Raw genomic sequence first — 19032 nt, forward strand, 5'->3', positions numbered from 1 at the left:
CAGGCCCTCACCTAGCCCCCCATTGCACTGTCCCTTCTGTTCCAGTGAAAGGCTGGCAGTGCAGATGGCTTCCCTGAGAGCGGTAGCGATGCTTTCTCCTCCTGGTGGCTGCTGTCTGGAACTGGCTGAATGAACCTGTTTGATGCCGTGGGAACAGGACAGAATATCATTTCTATCCTGAGCCACTGGCTTACTTAACTCAGGGCATTAAGGGATTATTTCTAGGGGAGGATGTGGCTCTGAGGATGTGCTTTTATTGTCTGCTGCGAGGGCACTATGCAAGCTCTGCGTGGTAAGGTGGTACCTTCTGTGTGAAAACCCATTCTGAAGGTAGAGCTAAGCGTGGCTCTGAAGAAGGGATGAGGAAGTATTTTTGTGTATCTTTAGGCACATCTTCTCCAGGCGAAAGAGGAAAAGGGATTTACTATGTCAGCTCTGTTCCTCATCCCCCCAGTGTCTGTCTCTCGAGCTCATGCAAATGTCCACAGGCACACAGTGAGTGCAGTGATGGAATCATTATTTTAGAAGTTTTCCAGTTTTAATAGCTTTTATTACTTCAGCAGAACAGAAGGCAGCACAGCAGCACAAACAGGTATGGCATAAGGGGAAAAAATAATGCTGTAAATAATTCAAAGGTTGTTTGCTGATTGTGATCCCTTTGATTTATCCTCCAGGGAGAAGGATGACATTACCTTTACATTTTTCAGCTAGCATCTGACGTACAATCTGCTGTGAGTCTGTCAGCATCCTGAGACATGGCGCCAAGGCTGCTTGAAGATGATGAACTCACTTGGAGTCCTCTTTCTCTTAGCTTTCCCCAGCTCACCTTATCTACCCAGAAATCACCACAATGGGGAAGCAGCCCCAGCCAGGTATGAGAAGACCCGTGGCACATGCTCCATAGCGATGCCCATGGGGTTCCGTGCGATAGCCTGGTAGCTCAGCTTTGTTCATAGGCAACACCAATGCAAATCCTACCCTATTTGTCACACCACTTGCACGGGGTGTGCAGTAAAACCACCACTATACATTTTGGCAGCAAGATGAGTCTTGCCAGCATGTCCTCAGTGTCTCAAGAGTCCCAAGACATAGGGCTACCATGCTGTCAAGATACAGCTCCTATTGTGCTTCAACAGCAGTCATATCTGCTGATCCATGGCTATGTAATGGTGCCTATAATCCAAGTGTGTCATTCCCTTATACTAAGAGCAAAGGCTGGCTCCTGAGTTACTTTTTTAGCTAGTTTCAGTGAGCTGAAAACCAAGAACAACTCAGAATGCCAAAACCAGTGAAGGACATAACCCACTTCAAATATTTTCTATAGCATGGAGGCTTTTCATGGTGCCATGGAGATGCCCCACTTCTTCTTACATGTTGTGTGAGTCACATAAACCTCCTGGCTTCAGGGGTCCAACAACAAGCATTGGTGTGACAGCGCTGGGAAAAGCCCTCACAGGCCCAGGTTGGATTAAGCAAGTGAATGAATAAATACTGCTCACGACCTCAAAGGAGACAGTTTGCTATGAACTGTGCTATGGGCACTTGGTGGTTTCACATCTGAGCCACCACTTCTTGAGCACTAATGAATTCATTTCACATAGAGCAACTGAAAGAGGTAAATCCGGTCAGATAATACCTATATTCTCCTTGTTCCATGCAGCTCTGGGGTGTAATTCTGCCCACTAAATTACGATGTGAGCAACTTCACGTGTGGGGCAGGACCATCAGCTCAGGATCACAGATCTCAGAGAGCAGCCGGCTTTTCTTCCAGCTCCGTCTTGCAGTCCCTGATCCACAGCTTGTATGCTTTTTCCAGGGTCTCTTCACTAGTATCATTAAATATCTCTGTGAAATAAGACTTGTAGTTAAGAGCACATCAGAGCAGCTTTCCTGCTTTTCTGTGCTAACTTGTTACAGGGGAGAGTAGCTCCAAATAGTTTGAGAGTCTGTTTTCTTGTGTGTAGGGACTGAGCTTCATGGAAATAGTCTGGATGGATAACGATGCAAGAGATCACAACCTCGTCCCATGCATTGCTTCTGTGTCAGGGGTTGGTTGTTTTGGGTTTTGAGTGTTTAATCCCAGTTATTGACAGATACTATTTAGTTTTCAAGTATTATTTCTAGGCACACTAATATGTTTAATTCCTTTTTCTAAGGATTATTTAACAAATATTCTCAAGTATTACAGAGGAATTGTTTTTCCCTTATGACATTGTTGGTTTGTCTGCCAGAGCACTGTGTTTAGACTGTCCATTTGCAAACACCTTGGTAAAGTGAATTGGTCCTTAACTGAGTGCTTACACACAAGAGAAGGATCCTGTCTCTCTCTGGGCATATTGAGATGTTAGGGAAAGCACAAGTAAAAGCAGGAATGTACAGCTGCAGAGCTAAGGGCATGTTTTCCAGCATGTCACTGTGCTGGATGCCCATTGCCACCCAAGCACCCACTCCTGGGCCCCCGTGATGTCCCTCACTGCAGTACCTGCTACACCGAGGCCGGTGGGGAGAGGCATCCGGGGCTGTCCCCCACTGTGTTTCAGGCGCTCCATGAGGGCTGTCTGGATGAGGGGCCAGCTGCAGCCGCTGTGCCACACGGGCAGCTCCAGGCCCCTCATGCACTGGATGATCTGCTCCTTCTCCTCGGCGGTGATGAGCCCGCGTGTGTGGGCAACGTATGTCATGAATGCCATGTCGATGTTCACAGCTTCTCCATGCATCAGTGCTGGCAGAACCCTCTGGAATGGAGCAAAGGTGTGTGGGAGGAAAGGTCTGGGTTGGCAAATAGTAAATACTTAGTTCTTTTCTTTCTAAAAGTACTCCTGAAAACTGATTCAACTCACAGCAGTACAGGTTTGTTGGATGTTAGCATCTTGTTATTTATGGGCTGCAGAGGATGATCTGGTTTATATGTGATTAATTACATGTAAAATATCCCATAGGGATCCAGGATCTAATTTTCCTCCCATTCAAATCGCTAATAAAGAGCACTATGGGATCGAGGGAAGAGCTCTGAATGTTGCCTAAGGTCTAATCTTCCCCCTTCATTCCTTAGTGGCAATTTCTAGTTGTCTTTGTGCTTTGGTAAATGCCTGGTAAGAAGCAATAAATGGTCTGTGGTCTGAATAGGAAACACAGGTGGGAGTGTGGGGGAAACAGGCATGGGTCTCTTTATCCAATAGGACCAAGCTGGATGCATTGAGTGATCTGAGGTAGCATGCACAAACCTGGAGTTTAGCCACTTTTCCACAAAGTTTTCATGCTGCTGACTGAAAACCTTTTTATTTCTTTCTTTTTTTTTTTTTTTTTTAATGCTTTTGTTCAATGGATGTTGCAATATAAAATCTGTCACTCACCATTTCCAGCTCCGGGCTTATAAGGTGACCAAAATCAACCAGTCTGTCCAGGTCATCCTCCCAGAGGTTGGGAGCCAGCTCTTCCAACATGGTTTCAATGGCAATCCTAGTAGTCTGCAGTGCTGCATCCCCATGGTCAGCACAGCCACTGCAGGACTGAAACTTGGTGTCCAGCAGGTATTTTCCATGTCTTTTGAGCAGGTCAAACAGCCCTTTGTGTTTCATGAGTGCCATCTAGGACAAAGAATGGAGAGGTAATTAAAAGATAACTATGTGATCCCTGTACGTGCTGTTGAAAATGTGAGTGTTTCAATAGATTGAACACAATAGATATCACATTATCATATTATACACTAGCAAAGAAATCACAGAATCATAGAATGATTTGGGTTGGAAGTAAGGGACCTTAAACATCATCTATTTCTAACCCTCCAGTACCTGAGCACTTGGTACATGGGCAATTTCTACCTCTGCAACCTGAAAATGTATTTCTGTAGGCACAGTTCCTGGTTAGCATGTGTTTGTTCGGTGAATATTCAACAGGTCCCTAGGGAATGTGACCTGGTGATGTTACACATCTTGTCAGCTATGGTAAGTGAAGATGTGTGCAAAAGGTGGCATGGAAATGAGCAGTGGGGCTCTGTTAAAATGGCAGAGATGATGGGAGCACTTGGGATTGGTCTTTGATCAGGGGAAGGTGGGAAACCATTGCAGTATAGAGACTCCGAGGGTTCAGAAACGCTTTTGTTGTTACAAGTGTGTGATTTTTCACCCTCTGACTCAGGCATTAGCCCTGTCTTGCAGTGGGGAATGGTAACCTGTGGCTTTCCCAGTGACTGCCAGAAACCTCCAGGTGTCCTGGGGAATTCCCACTGTGCAAGCACCGAAAAATGCTACTGACGAACTCATCTCTAATACACTTTAATAGCCTGAACTTTTGCTTCAGCAAAAGTTTTCAGAGCTCTTCAGGCATAAAACCATTTACTGTGCACTTTCCAGGTAATTTTAGATGTAGACTTTGTCTCATGGTAGATGGATTGACCACACTCGACATAGTCAGTGAGGTAGGTGCAAATGATCTGGCAGATTATTATTAATCCTGAGTATAATGAGCCTCAGGTTCTCTGCCAGCAGTTCATTTGAGTGCTACAGATCAGCCTCAACAGGAAGATGCTTTTTTCCCCCTGGTTGTGCTGTGTCTGCATCTGGCCTTGAGTGCTGGGGTTTACTCCGCAGGGTTAGTACCAGGCACTGTGTGTCAGGGAAGTTCTAACAAGTTTAGCAGCTGTAAAAATATATATATGCTCAATGAGAGTTACAAGTCCCCATGCAGCCTGATGGCCCATCTTTGTTTCTATAAGATGGTTTATACAATGCCATGAATGCTGATGGACATTATAACAGCATTGTGGCCTTTTGATACTTAAAAGGAGTTTATAAGAAAGATGTGAACAGATTTTTTTAGTAGGGCCTGTTGAGGACAAGGGGTAATGGTTTAAACTAAAAGAGGTTAAATTCAGACTAGATATAAAGAAGAACTTTTTATGATGAGTGTGGTGAAACACTGGAACAGTTGCCCAGAGAAGCGCTAGATGACTCATCCCTGGAAATACTGAACATCAGGTTGGATGAGGTCGTGAGCCATCTGATCTAGTTGAAGACATCCCTGCCTGTTGCAGAGGGGTTGGACTAGATGACCTTTAATAATCCCTTCCAACCCAAACTATCATTCTATGATTTCAGCTTTGGAAAACTACAGTTGCAAGATTTCATACCTTTAAAATTTCACCAAGGCCGTTGGAGATGTGCCGCCGAGGAATGCTCTGGATGAAGGATCTATCCAGGAAACTGGCCACAGGGGGCGTGTAGCCCCCGAGCTTGTTCTTACACTGCAGAAAATTCACCCCGGTCTTTGCCCCCACACTGGCATCAACGTACGAGAGGAGGGTGGTTGGGACCCGAATGTAAGGGGTACGTCTTCTATAGAGCGATGCAGCCAGTCCTACGATGTCCAGGCAGACGCCTCCTCCGATGCCAATGATGGGCTCAGTTCGCCTGTCAATGCTGAAGTTCTGGACTTCTTGTAAGATGTTCAAGACCAAGTCCATGGATTTTGTTTCCTCAGTGGTAGGCAAGGCAAGGATTTTGTGCTGAACATTATTCTCTTCAAAGTATTCTCTGACTTTGGAGCCATAAAGTTCATCAACGACTTCATCTATGACAATAAAGCGCCTCAGCTTCTTATTGCCACTAGTGGCTAGCTCTAGTTGCTTTGGGTCAGTAATGTGACCCCAGAGCAGAGTAGTGTTAGTGGGATCCAGTATATTGTATGTTTCTACCACTTTGTAGCAAAAATAGATTGGAGCTTCGATCGTCCAGGAAATCCCCCCTTCGGAGACGCATTCACCTCTGGCAAGGGTGAAAAAACATGGCTTGAAATCAGTATGTTCTTCTTTTGTACTTTGCGTGTCTGAACTAGTTTAAAGATGTAGCTGGGAGGTGGGGAATATAGAGTCTTCTGCCTGTGCACTGCAAAATGTGGGGCTGTGAGGGTGGGATGGCTTTCCAGGGTGTCAGGGCTCAACTGCTTTAGTACTGGAGAAACCTCCCATGTCTTAGTGAACAGTCAAATGTCTGAATTTCTATGTGGTAAGGATCAGATAGGGCTGGAGCATGCTATTCATGCTAGGAGTTGAAAATCTCAGCAGAAAACCCCAGACCAATCATTTTGGGTTCCAAAATGTGAGTGGGGAAAAGACTGACAAAATTTTCCAACGTATTTATGGAGGAAACATCCTTTGCCCAGTATATGTGGGTGATAAGAGTCGATTTATTCCTGTCTCTCTAAACACAGCCACACACCTCCTTACCAAATAGTGCTTCTGCAATGCTCCAAATGGAGCCCTGGATCTCTTTACCTTGACAGAGGTATGATAGAAATTTATCCCAAATGGGAAAATAGTGATTTGAGGGTTGGGAAAGATTTCCATACTGGACTTTTAAAGGATAGACAAAAGCCTACAAAGCCAACATGTAGTATCTTAAAATAGTGAAGAACAAAGCCCTGTGACTCACTTATTACTTCTGTTGGACAGGGGGAGCAAGGGGAAAACAAGTGGCTGTTTTAGTTTGTTTGGAATCAAGAAAGAGAAACAAAAAAAGAGAGAAGAAAACTGCAAAATCTAATTTATTTAAAACCTCTTCTTGAGCTGCGTTTGGGTAAAACCTGACAGTTTCTGTGAACCTTTGTTTTGTGGTTTGAATGAGCAGATGGCTCATTGGATAATCAGATTTCCCTACATGCCCGATTTCTTTCCACATGACTGAAATTTCTCTTACAGGTCCAAATAGATGCTTCTCTGCTTTCTTTACCAAATTGCCTCTGAGTCAAACTTCAAAGTGTTAAAGAAAAACAGTGAGGCTTCATATCTTCCTGAAAATGTCTTCTGGGCTTTAAAAATGCAGTATTAGAAAAAGCATCACTGCATGCATTTTAATGCACCAAACATGCACCTTTTAGCTCTGCTTTAACTGCTTGGGCACCCATCTCTGGTATGTTACCCTTCTAAGAGGCAGGACGATTTTGAATGTTAGTTGGTGGAATCAGATTTGGATGCCACATGGCACAGCTAGCATCCATTGCAACCTAGGCCTTAGGCTCATTCTGCTGTTGACCGAGGTCTAGCAGACTGCCTTTGGGTCTGCTGAGATCCTGTTATATCTGTTGCAGCTCCCTCTGAGCAATGCCTGTGGGCACCCACAGCCCATTGCTAGCACTGGTGAAGATTCTTCCAACCTGCCTGAGTAAAGGGTTAGATTTGTGACATTAAAACCTGAGTATGAGAAATGATAGAAAACTGTCATGAAAAATGTAGCTGTATTAAAGAAGTCTTGCATCAAAATGGGGGTCCATGTGCTCATGACAAGGAATATCCTGTAATTAAAGGATAATTCACTGGAAAGAAGTAATATCAGCAAAGAGCTGTATGCATCCCTGGGGAAAATTTGTCTGTCTGAAGCAGCATTAGGTGACTGAGAGATGGGTTATGTATGGGTTTTGCTTCTGTCAGTGACCTACTGTGTTTATTTTTCCCATCTAGGTATTTCATTTATCTACAGCCATCTGTATAAATGTATCTCTCTCCCATGCCTCTACATGAACGTTTGCACACAAAGATTTCATGTACATACAGGAGAGAAATAGAGCCCAAGTGCAGCATTCAGAAATCCCTGCCTGAGCTTTACACAAGTTTAAAGTAAACTTCTCATCTATAAAAATTGAGGCTGTTGATAAAAGTCCCTCTGTAACTTGGCTAAGTGATGCCAAGAACAGCAAATACCTGTGCTGCCATGTTGCACTTTGAAGCCCACTCTCCCATGGTTTTACACATAATGGTGGGTTTAAGGTTCTTCCATCTGAGATGCATCCCACTATGGAGAAACCACACAGTCTGGCTATCCAGAGCAGTCATTCATGACCAACATGGGCTCCGATACTTACATTTTTGCTTCGGAGAGAGTTATCTTGTCCTCGCAGCCAGAAAGGGCTTCTCCTTTCTTGATCCGGCACCACGTGCTCTTGACTCGCACCAGTTGGAAGTCAGTCTGCTGGGGCTCCTGTGGCACAGTGGCCAGGGCTGATGTAGCAAAGGCCTCTTTAGACACCGGCATGCTTCCAGAAGGTCAAATCTCCCTGTCAAGAGATTTCCTGTAACTTGGTGGGTGGCTTTGAGGTGCCTTTTAAAGGCTGCAGGTGATCAGTTGTTGGGAGGGGAGGTCTTGTCTCCATGGAGGAAACTAATTACAAAACTAAGCTTACCTAATGCGGGATACATGTTCATGTTAGGGATGGCAGGAGCTATTGAAGACACGTGCAGGTACCAGGATGGGGTTGTATAATCGGCTGATTTTATAATACGTAAGAAGTACAGTAGAGTGCATACATTAACTTCCAACATGATGCCCTACAGCAAATTAAAGTTATGAAAGGCAATTTGTGTGATTCGCCACAATGTTCTCCACTTTGCTGTGTGGAGCCTCTGGTCTGGCTGCGGCTTTAACCCTCTCTTGTGAGGTGAGGCAGGACCATGGGGCTGGGGTCAATACTAGCTGGTTAAACCTCTTTTGAGCTCGCATTCTTGGCAATCTCTTGGGTTGAGGAACTGATTTTTCCTTATTTGATGTTTTTAGCTTTTATGGTTATGAAAACAAATAGAAGGTCTCTTTAGAGGGATGAGCTGAGTTTTGAGACCCCATCTCCCTGCCCCAAAGGCACCTTGGTTTTGGGGGGGTAGAGTCAGCCAGAGGGATGAATTTGCCTTCTCTAGGAAGCAATGGTGTGGTGGAGTGACCAAGGGATGCACAGTTCATGTTCCAGATGGGCCTTTCAGAGGGCCCTGGGCTCAGCTTGCCACACCAAACATTCCCCTTGGCATCCAGCTCTGTGCTGAGCACAGGGGAGATTTTCCTTTGATTTTACCAGCAGTGCCTAGAGGTACAAACCTGTCTTCACCATCTTCTTGGCTATGTTTCTAAAAGCTATCTGGAAGCACAGATTAAGAAAAACAAAACTAGACGTAAAAGCAGAGGCTGGAAAAAGTGGCTCTTCAAGAGCCCATTGGACAAGACCACTTCATTGCAGGTAGATGTAACTACAGCCAAACTCACTTAGGAACCTCCATTTACCTAAAAAATATTTTGGGAAAGAGCTATAAGCATAAACTTTAAAGCAATGTAGCCTTGCTTCAGGAAGGATAATAATTCCTAACATCTAGTTCTGACTGCTACCTTCATCTCTGGATTGAAAAGAGGGCAGGTTGTTATCTCCATTTTACAGAAGAGGAAAATAGAGTCACTGGAATAGAAGGAACTTGCCCAAAATTACCTCCAAAGCTAGTGGAGGGTGGATTAGATGGCTTACTAAAGCTCTTAGCCAGTTTATCAAATTCTAGTCTGAATTTTTAACTCCCAATCCAAACACAATTTGAATTGCTTTCTGCAGGGACTACAGGTCTAATGCAGTTTGTTTACTAACTCATAAAATGGAATAATCTTATGCATTCAAGGAGGTCTGTTCTCTTTGCCTTGTTTATTTGTTCTGATTAATAGCAATTAACTGCGCACTGGGACTTACTTTATTTGTTTTTCTTTCACTCTTTTGTCTTGTGCATTTGCTTATTTTCCATTTATATTTTCCTATTCTATTCTGGGAGCACTGAAATATCTCCAGTTTCGTTCTAGACATTTACAAAGTGACTTTCGAATGTCCATTTGCTTGCCATGGCCAAGACTTGCCACGTCCTTATACCATTGCTTGTGTAGAATGGATGCCAAGAGCCTTGAAGCAAAGACCTCAGAGACCTTCACGGCTTGTTCACCTCCTCTGCCCACCCATAGACTCTAGCCATGCTTTGCAGGTACTTTGGGTTGGTCCTTGACTGAGGAAGCCCAGGGTGATACATCCCAGCTGTGAAAGATGCTACTCTGGTTATGGGGTAGTCCATGTTTCCTCATTAACTTCAGTTTGCATTTCATCTGTGTGAAGACGAGACATTTGGCTGACCTCGGGTCCATCACATGCTCTTCAGTTATTTTGCTTTAATTCCTCACCAGCCTTTTCTGCTCCAACTCTGCTGCAGGCCAGCTTAGGCTTTTGAATACTTTGAATGTTCCCACTTGCTTCTCCTGATGCTTCCTCCAGCCAGGGTATTCCTGGGACCCTTCCTGGGGGTGCAGGTCAACTGGTACCTGTGTGATACAACCTCCCCCTGCCCATGCAGAGATCTGGCCTCCGAGCTGGACCCAAAGCATCTCTGATGTTCAGCTGTGCAGGGTGGTGCTGATCTCATAATTATGGACCACTTGTAGGTAATCTCGGGTTCAAAGTCTTGGGACTTTTTTGCCTCATACCTGATGCTTTAGCTGGGACACGTCTATGTAACCAGAGGGTTATGAAACTGCTGATTACCTCGAGACCCAGCAGCTTCCTAGGGTCAGGATGTGAGCATTGCTCTTATGTAAAGCGAAGGCACTGAGAGTCTTTTGTCTCTTTTCGTGTGAGGTGGGGTTGGATCTCACCTGCTCCTGTGCTCTGGGTGGGGGCAGACGGGTGCAGCTGGAATGGGTGCAGCCCCAGCCTGGGGCCATCCTCCCTGCGCATCCTCTGCTCAGGTGACTGTGGGTGAAGCCCGTCCCCTCGACTAACACTGAGCGCTGACGTGCTGTTCTGCAGGGCAGCAAACACAGGGCAGCAAAGCCACAGCAGCACCCTCTGCGGCCGGAGGACAAGAAGCAACATGCACAATCCCGCAGGTAAACTCCCTGTGAGGGGTGGGGAGCTCCAGGACAGATGGTGTGACAGGAGGGGACTCTGTGATGCCGCAGTCCTGGGTCACCCAGTACCTGCAGAGATGTGACCTGCAGGCTCTGTGGCCTGGCAGAAAGGAGCAGACAAAGGGCTTAATGTGAAGAGGAGCTTGAGGCTGAGCAAGGGAGATGCATCTGCAGGAATATGAAGTGGGAGGAGGAGGATGCTCCCAGGGGAAATCAATGGGTACGAAGGTGGGCACTCACAGTACCAAGAGAGCTTTGGCTGTAACTGATTTCTGGTGGATTGGGATGCTTGTTGTATAACTGTTTTTTCTTCAGCTTTAACCTTGCCTCAGTGCTTTCGATGCTAGCCCTGTGTGCATGGCGTGGCACACACATGAGATATTTGCTGCCTTTCTTGTTCCTTTTCTGAAATCAACAGCTGAGAATGGGAATACAGGATACTCTGAACAGAGACTTCATTCCCTCACAGCCTCATTTAAAGCCCACTGAAGCTGTCAAAGACTGCCCTTGACTGCCTTAGCCTTTTCAGTGTGTACCACTTACCCCTGCCTCATGCACTTTCTTTTAGTGTGTATTAAAGGTGTGCTTTGCATGCTGTCTGCTAGTGACTCCAGAGCCTCCCCAGTGCAAGCAGGGGAGCACAGGGCAGCATCCAGGTTTTCCACTGCTTTTCCAACAGTAGAGCCTATAGAAACCGCACCAGTCTGCGCATGTTTTCCTTGCCTTCCCCTGAAGTTCAGGTAGAGTTTAGCACCCTGGTTCCTCCCATGAGCAGCAGCTTCCCCACCTCAGCTACTTCAGCTCTGCTCAGGATGCTCTGCAATGTTTAATAGCCAGGCAGTTGGGTTTGGCCCATGCTGCCTGGCTTTTTACCCCAAGTCTGTGCCCCAGTGCATGGCCCTGCCTGGGCTCATGAGTGGTGGGTTTGGAGCCACCGAGCAGCCCTAAATGTGCCACAACCACATCCTGCTACTGCTCCATCCATATGGTGGGCATACATCACAGCTGGGTTTAACATGTTTGGGTCAAAGAGTATCATAGGGTCTACTAAGAGGCTGCAATTTTGTGTGCAGGGTTCTGGTGGGTAAGGAAATAGCTTGAGCATTGTATTGTAGGTTCTATAAACAGGGTGGCCTGGTGTAATGCAATAGCTGAGGTGTATTTCCAGGCTAAAACACAGTGGTGAGTTTTGTGATAAGCTATTGTCAATGCCTAAGGTGGCTTGGTGAATGAGATGGCTGGAACTGTTCGGGATGATTTTATCAGATTGGTTTAACACTGGGCATCTCCTGCCTGAACACTTGGTACCTGAGCATAGAGCTGTCTGGCAGCATGGTGTTTGAGTGGATCAGGATCAGTGCTCTGCCATGGCTGGGAAGGGAAGCTCTTCTGGGGCTGAAATATTGATCTAGAGGCTGGAAGGTGAAATGGGAACCAGAAGCCCAAAAATGGGAACCAAATATCTGGTCCTGCATGTTTCGATGTGGTATCTTTGCTTTGATTTTGCCAAATCCAGACTGCCTCTGTGCCATCCCCTAGGCAGCACCCTACAAATTGGACCCTGGTGTTGGCTTTCCTGGCTGAGCTCCCCCACCCAAAAAGTGCCATCTAAGCCCAAGCCTCAGAGTTTAATTTCCCTTGTGGAGCCAAATGTCCCTCCATAGTGCTGCACTGCTCAGGGGACTCTGATGTCCCCACATACAACTTTGCCCCCACCTGCAATCCTGCCTCCTGACTTAGTATGAAACACAAGTGTGTGATTTCAGAATCAGTAGAAGCTGCAAACTGCTATTCAGCTTATCTGTAAAACAGGTTCACTGCCCTCGGCATCTACGAAGGAAGATGCTGGGAACCATCTTGCTGGTAACTGGGGCTCATTTCAAGAAGCTGCTGGAGGCTTAGAGCAATCTTCATACGCTTTCATAGTGGGACTTGAACTCCTCTGCTTCACACTTGGCAGCATTTTCCTCCCCTTGGTAAGCTCTCCTTTTCATTTTACTGGCTTCTCTTCTCTCTTCTCTTCTCTTCTCTTCTCTTCTCTTCTCTTCTCTTCTCTTCTCTTCTCTTCTCTTCTCTTCTCTTCTCTTCTCTTCTCTTCTCTTCTCTTCTCTTCCCTTCCCTTCCCTTCCCTTCCCTTCCCTTCCCTTCCCTTCCCTTCCCTTCCCTTCCCTTCCCTTCCCTTCCCTTCCCTTCCCTTCCCTTCCCTTCCCTTCCCTTCCCTTCCCTTCCCTTCCCTTCCCTTCCCTTCCCTTCCCTTCCCTTCCCTTCCCTTCCCTTCCCTTCCCTTCCCTTTCCCTTCCCTTCCCTTCCCTTCCCCTTCCCTTCCCTTCCCTTCCCTTCCCTTTCCCTTCCCTTCCCTTCCCTTCCCTTCCCTTCCCTTCCCTTCCCTTCCCTTCCCTTCCCTTCCCTTCCCTTCCCTTTCCCCCTTCTCGTTTTTCCCCTTTGCATGTATGGAAAAGATAATGCACAAGTAGATGGGGAAAGACGTGTCTGTGCATAGATAGAGCCATAGAGAGGCAGCCAGGTGATCTAGTTTAGTGCTTAATATAGTCCAGAAACATGCTGGGGTTGTGCAAAAGTATGCACTGAAATGAACCCTATTTCCTGCAGGAACATGAAACGATAGTAGTTACGTAAATTTCCTCTCACCTTAGTGCTCAGAGCCTTGAGCACAGCCTGGCCGGCCCACAGCCAGCCATGAGCTCTGCTCGGTCTTGTCTGGTGCTTGCATAAATGAAGCCAATTCTGACCTCTGCTGTTGGCGCAAAGCATCATCAGGCTGCAAAAAGCATAGCATTTCCTGAAGAGGTTGTGTAATGTTGGAGATGGAGTTGCTCTTAGCAGGCGCTGCATGCTCTCCCTCCCTGGTAGCACTTCTTGGTGCTGGTGTTGTAACACAGGTTACAAAACAGCTGGAGGTAAATCTTGTTTTCCTCCCCTTTGCATGCCAGCGGAATCTTGTCTGATACTCATTCAGAGGCATAACATGATGATTACTAAAATCTGACATGGATTATAAACACGTTTTTTCCCTTAAATTAACAAAAAGCCTCAAGTGCTTGGCAGGAGGATGGGCAGATCCCAGCCTCCAGCATCCTGCAGCTGTACAGCAGGAGCTGGAGATGCTCGCTCATGTAAACACACACAGTGTGTCTTCACACCACATGTGGCTGGGCTGAGGTCAACAAACTGACATGATCTGGGAATGGATGGTTATTCCTGCATTATTTATAAATATTATTCCTGCAATTAATTATAAAACTACTGAAAGAGTTATAAGCTGCCCATGATGGTGAGAGATTGGCATGAGATGTAAACCAGGGGCTGCTATAGCCAGCCTCAATCTGCCTTCCTCCTACATCAGACTGGGCTACTGAGAAGAGCGTGGTGCTGTTTAGATGACCCCTAAGTCTGGTCTAAGCTGTAATTCCCATGTAAAATGCACATATCTTTTATGTTCCTTGTCTGCTTTCATAATTTTTTTGTAATCTGGATAATGAAAGCCAATGAAGCTGTCTCAAAATCCAACAGAGTTGTCATTGTAGTAGCTCCAGAAAGCTGAGAAATGCTGTTCTGAGAGACCTTTGGGGAGGTTTAGACCTTTCCCCATTCCCAAAGACACGAGTTTATTCTTGTGGTGCCCCTTGGTACCAAGGGAAGGAATGAGCCCCAGCACCTGGAAGCCCTAGTGCTCTTCTGATGGGATCATCTTGGTGTGCTGGGGGGTTGTAGAAAGAGACACTCAAAAGTGGTCATCCCCACAAGGAGGAGACTTGAGTCTTCTCACATTCTGTGTTGAGGATGTGTTTTAACCAAGAGTGCGTTAAAACACCATCAGACCCAGTGTTTGGGGAATATATTCAAGCTGGCATTTTAAGTAGATAGGAGAGAAATTGAGAACAGAGAAGTCACAGGCATTTATGCATATCCTGTTGCATTTGCCTTCCTACAGTCTTTCTCAGTGGTGGGCTATGGGGGAGTTGCCTGTTTGAGGTGATACTCTGATGTCCTCGGTGGCTTTATACCAAAGCTCTGCCTGCAGGCTCTGGGGCAGTTGGATGCCTCCTCAGTGTCCAGGACCCCACCAGAAACCCATCTTGGGATGGGGACATGGTGCCTGCAACAACAGTGGTTCCACATGGACAAGCTTTTACCCCATTGCTACTGAGCTTGTCTGGGCTAGTCTTCCAGAGGAAACATGTCCTCTTCTGTGGAGAATAAAATCCTGCCAGGGGCAGTCTTCACCTCAGTTACACTCACAAGCTACTTGCCCTGTGTCTTTGAAATCTGGGCTCCCCAGTGCTCTCATAACCCATTATGTTCTCTTACACTCGAGGAGTGGACCACAGTTCTGAATTATGTCTTGTTCTGTGGGGACATAGCTTGCTGGGGTCCATCATTGTGTTGCTGCCATATGGATTTTCTGGGGTCTCAGGGCAAGTACATTGCCATAAGCAACATTGTCTTTGCCCCCAGGACAGGGTGATCTTGACCCTGGAGATGTTTCCACAGCCTTTGAAATGCTAACATGTTGTGCTCTGTGTGACTGTTTCTCTTTACCTAAATAATCACCTGGTGGCAGGGTCTGACTTGTGAGAAGGTGTTGGGAGATTTGCCATGCGATGCTGATGGGCTCAATCGTAGTTATTTCTTGTGACCTGGGAAACAGAGGGCTCAGGATGGTGCATCACCCCTGTGAGCTTTTGTGGCAGGTTGAAGGCAGAAGAAGGCTTAGGAGGTTGCATTCCTGCCAGGGTGATTTGCTGCGTCACCTGCTTAAAATCATTAGCTGAAGAATACCTTTGATTTTATGCCATCATGGATTTGGCACAGTAGTTTTTCATTGAAATGTTTTGCAGTTTGGTTGCATTAGGATGCGTGTAGTTGTATTTTAGGCATGAGCATCATGGGTTGCTCTGCAGACTCTGTGGCACAGGTAGAGTGGTGCACAGGTTTCGGGGGCACTCATTTACCCTGTTGGTATGTGGATAGTGGAGATCCTCCTTCTTTACAAAAACCAGACTCTGTGCCTGCATGGCCTGGCCGGAGAAGATCTGTCTGGTTTTGCAAGAGCAGTTTGAGAAGCACTCTGTTTTCTCCATGGAAGAAGCTACCTAGAAGAGTGAGCTTCATAGGGCGTTGTTTGATGGTCAGTGATTGTCTCAGCACTCCAAAAGTGAAAATTCATGGTTTTGAAACATTCTTATCCTGTCTTCTCAGAAAAAAATCAGCTAGGAGGGGAAAAAAGGAGAATGCCTGCAACAGAAAATGAATTAGAAGTATAATGTATTTTTATTTAATTTTGAAAAGGTTCCATGATTGTTTTCATAGTCCTTCAAAAACCTGCATTTTGTATGAAAAAAAAATATAGCCCTTGCTTTCTGCAGTCTAAATTCCTCTTCTGCTGATTTGAGCAGCTACAAAATCATTGCTCTTCTTTTTATCTTCCATTTCAGAAACCCCGACTGGACTCATTGCTGAGAACCTTCTCAAAGCCAAAGAAATAGCCCTCAGTGACTCTCGTGTTCCTGAGCAGCTCAAGAATTACTTACAAAAAGCTCTCGATGTTGCTCTTGGGCTAGACCCCTACCTGGATGCAATGGCAACTTCAAAGAGGTATGGATGCTCCTTGGCAATCTTGTGGGTTTTTTTGTGACTCTATGAATATGTTCTTAGATTTTCTGTTCAGAACACACCATAAAAAGGGGTCAGCAGAAGGAAGAAGAATGAGAGTTAACTGCACCCATACAGCAGAGTGTGCACAGATGTGTGGTTTTGTTTCTGTGTGTGCTTATGGCCTCGAGGAGAGGAGACCAGAAATTCCTAACTCTTAGTTTTGTAAGGTATGGTACCAATTGTCTATTGACTGTGGCCATGTCCTGTAAAATATCAGCAATCCAACCTCCATACAGTGCCCTCTGACACACTCAGAGGAAGTCCCTGGATCAAACTGGTGCTCTGACAAATAGAGTGAAGAAAACCCACCTCTGAATCTACCCTATAATAACAGCCTTTATATGCAGCTTTTATCTGCAAGCACTCAACAAACATTAATTAATCTGCTAACTAAATGACTCTAGTAACTAAACTAATTAATTAAACTAATTTAAGGTATCATTAATTCAGAAGTCCAACTGATACCCTCATTATTCTTTTCTTGAGCTACAGTATATTACCCAGCCATGTGGGGTCTGCTGAACAATTCCCATTTATCAGTGTACATTTTGATATGTGGAAAAAGCCAGTTCTGTCTAAAATTGACAATGTGTAAACTGTTCCAGGCTGTGGATTACAGGAACGCTGAGCATTCGTTCTGTTGCCGAAATAATAGCTGATAGTTGTTTGACTTACACTTGCTGTATGATAATAGCTATACATTATCTTATTAAAGTTGTGAAAGCATTTTTGAGGGGCAGAAAAGAGGTTATATGAAATGTTCACTCTTTAAGTCTTGGATTATCTAAGTGTGGCTGACACGGGTTATGAATTCTTTCTCATTTTACTGAGGAGTTGGGGGGAGCTATGGAAAATGAAAGCTGAAATGGCTCTAAATTCTGGCCTGCAGAAGTATCACCAGCTATTTCTGGTGATTACTTTCTTCACATAAGGTAATCTAATCTGTCTGGAGACTATGGACTTCTTCCAGGTGCTTGTTCCCTCCTCTTTGTAATAGGCAGCATCTCACTTCATCCAGAGACATCGTCACAAGCCTGGCTTCTGTGAAACAGCACCTGGAGTTACCCTGCTTTTCTCAGCAGTTTGTGAGGAAAACCAATTTTTTTCTTGTCTTGCAAAAAAATTTAGATTTTTCCATCTTTTCATAATTTGCAATTAAATCTTTTCTTGTTTTTTTTTTTTTTCTGAAAAAAAGAAAAATATCACCCTAGAGCTGAACAGAACCTGGCCAGCGTAGCTGGAGCCATTTACTCCAAACCAGCAGTTGGGCCAACTGGAAATGGGAAAGATTTGGGGTTGAGCAGTGGGGAATGCTCTCATGCAGTCCCACAACCCCTTGTTCTTCCCAATCCCTATGGCTGGAGGGGCTGCCAGCACTGAGACAGGCCTATTGCCAAATGAGGTCCTCTTTGGACTGTAATTTAGGGTTATTTGTGATGCTTCTAAGTTAATTTCTCATGTTCATGCACAGATGGACTTTTTTGAGGTATTTGCTCTTGATTGCTGGATTTATGAATGATACTCAGATTTTGGGTTTTGTCATAATGTTGAAATTTACTTTTTTTCCTAGAAAAACTTCACCTGACCAGGGCCCAGGGAATGCTGGAGGAACTGGAACCAGAGTTAAGCTGCGGGAAGAACGTGCCTTTGACTCTTTGAATGGCAAGTTGGTCAACCAAGAGGGTAAAATTGCACTGGATTGGTGTAAAGGTCATCAGTGAACTTTATCTTTCTCTGCTCAGTATTGAGTGGGGAAAGGGTGAATAGCATAGAGGTGTTCAGAAAATGTGGACAATTATTTAAAAAGAAACATAAGAACTTCATGTAGGCTTTGATCTTCCTTTTGCCTGAATTTTCCTTGTTCCCCGCCTCCTGTGCCCTTGTGCTCATGCACATGTTTGTGAGTGCTTTAATTCACAGTGCCAGCCCCATCCCTCAGTGGGCAGCACATCGATCATCACCCTCACCAGAAGAGGAAGGAAGGTAAAAATCATGCTGGTTTGGTGTGTCTGATAGGCATTCTATGTGCTTTTGTGGTTGAGGTGGCCTGTGGCAAGGCATCATACCTTTTCAAGTAGCAATACCCAGGCTTGTATCCCCATAAAAAGCCTATTACGCTAAATCTATTCCCAGATTCATTCTTCCCAGATGTTCCCATCTTTTGAGTAATATATCATCACAGTGAATTACTCTTATAATGTATTACACTAATACATTGTTCGAAGGACACCACTGATGATAAATTTCTTAAATGATGGTGCTGTCTAGGGATAATGACTCTAAGAGCAAATGCAAGGTAATGTAGTGATTTCTTTCTTTTTACCGGGTTCCAGAAAGAATATGGAGACATCTTAAAGCCATTTTCATATGGGGGGAATGTTAAAATATGCAATATTTCAAGCACTATTTAACAAGCACTTGAACAATAGCATCATTGATGATAAAGGTTCTCCATTTAAAACCAGTGCCTTTATTCTGTTGTCGTTTTAGCTGCATTTTAGGTGAAAATTTGTCAGATTCTGTTGTTAAACCCTTATTTTAAAGTGTTTCAAATTATATACATAATTTTTTAAATGATCATTTATAAGGTACATCTAATTCTCATTGTGAACAAAGTACAGCCATTCCTATGGCTTTATTTTTACATGTTCATTCTTGTCTTTCAACAGGC

At 45.0% G+C, this 19032-nt stretch overlaps 1 protein-coding gene across 1 annotated transcript; it reads right to left on the minus strand.

The window, feature by feature from the left end:
* Positions 1-1744: 1744 nt before the first annotated feature.
* Positions 1745-8024, minus strand: LOC133217014 (2-epi-5-epi-valiolone synthase-like). Its single transcript, XM_061362143.1, has 5 exons — positions 7855-8024; positions 5129-5762; positions 3354-3587; positions 2483-2735; positions 1745-1845 (listed from the first exon to the last, which is right to left on the minus strand). Exons 1-5 carry the CDS (start codon positions 8022-8024, stop codon positions 1745-1747), a joined length of 1392 nt encoding a protein of 463 aa, XP_061218127.1.
* Positions 8025-19032: the final 11008 nt, after the last annotated feature.

The sequence above is a fragment of the Neopsephotus bourkii genome, unplaced genomic scaffold, assembly GCF_033783945.1.
Source record: "Neopsephotus bourkii isolate Nb327-2 ecotype Australia unplaced genomic scaffold, CSIRO-AGI_Nbou_v1 NB_1080, whole genome shotgun sequence".
In the NCBI taxonomy this organism is placed as follows: domain Eukaryota; kingdom Metazoa; phylum Chordata; class Aves; order Psittaciformes; family Psittacidae; genus Neopsephotus; species Neopsephotus bourkii.

Coding starts and splice junctions, on each gene's coding strand:
- LOC133217014 (XM_061362143.1), bottom strand. CDS start 8,024: ATGCCGGTGTCTAAAGAGGCCTTTGCTACATCAGCCCTGGCCACTGTG. Junction 5,763..7,854: donor ACTCTCTCCGAAGCAAAAAT/GTAAGTATCGGA, acceptor CACCCTTGCCAG/AGGTGAATGCGTCTCCGAAG. Junction 3,588..5,128: donor GCCTTGGTGAAATTTTAAAG/GTATGAAATCTT, acceptor TCTTTGTCCTAG/ATGGCACTCATGAAACACAA.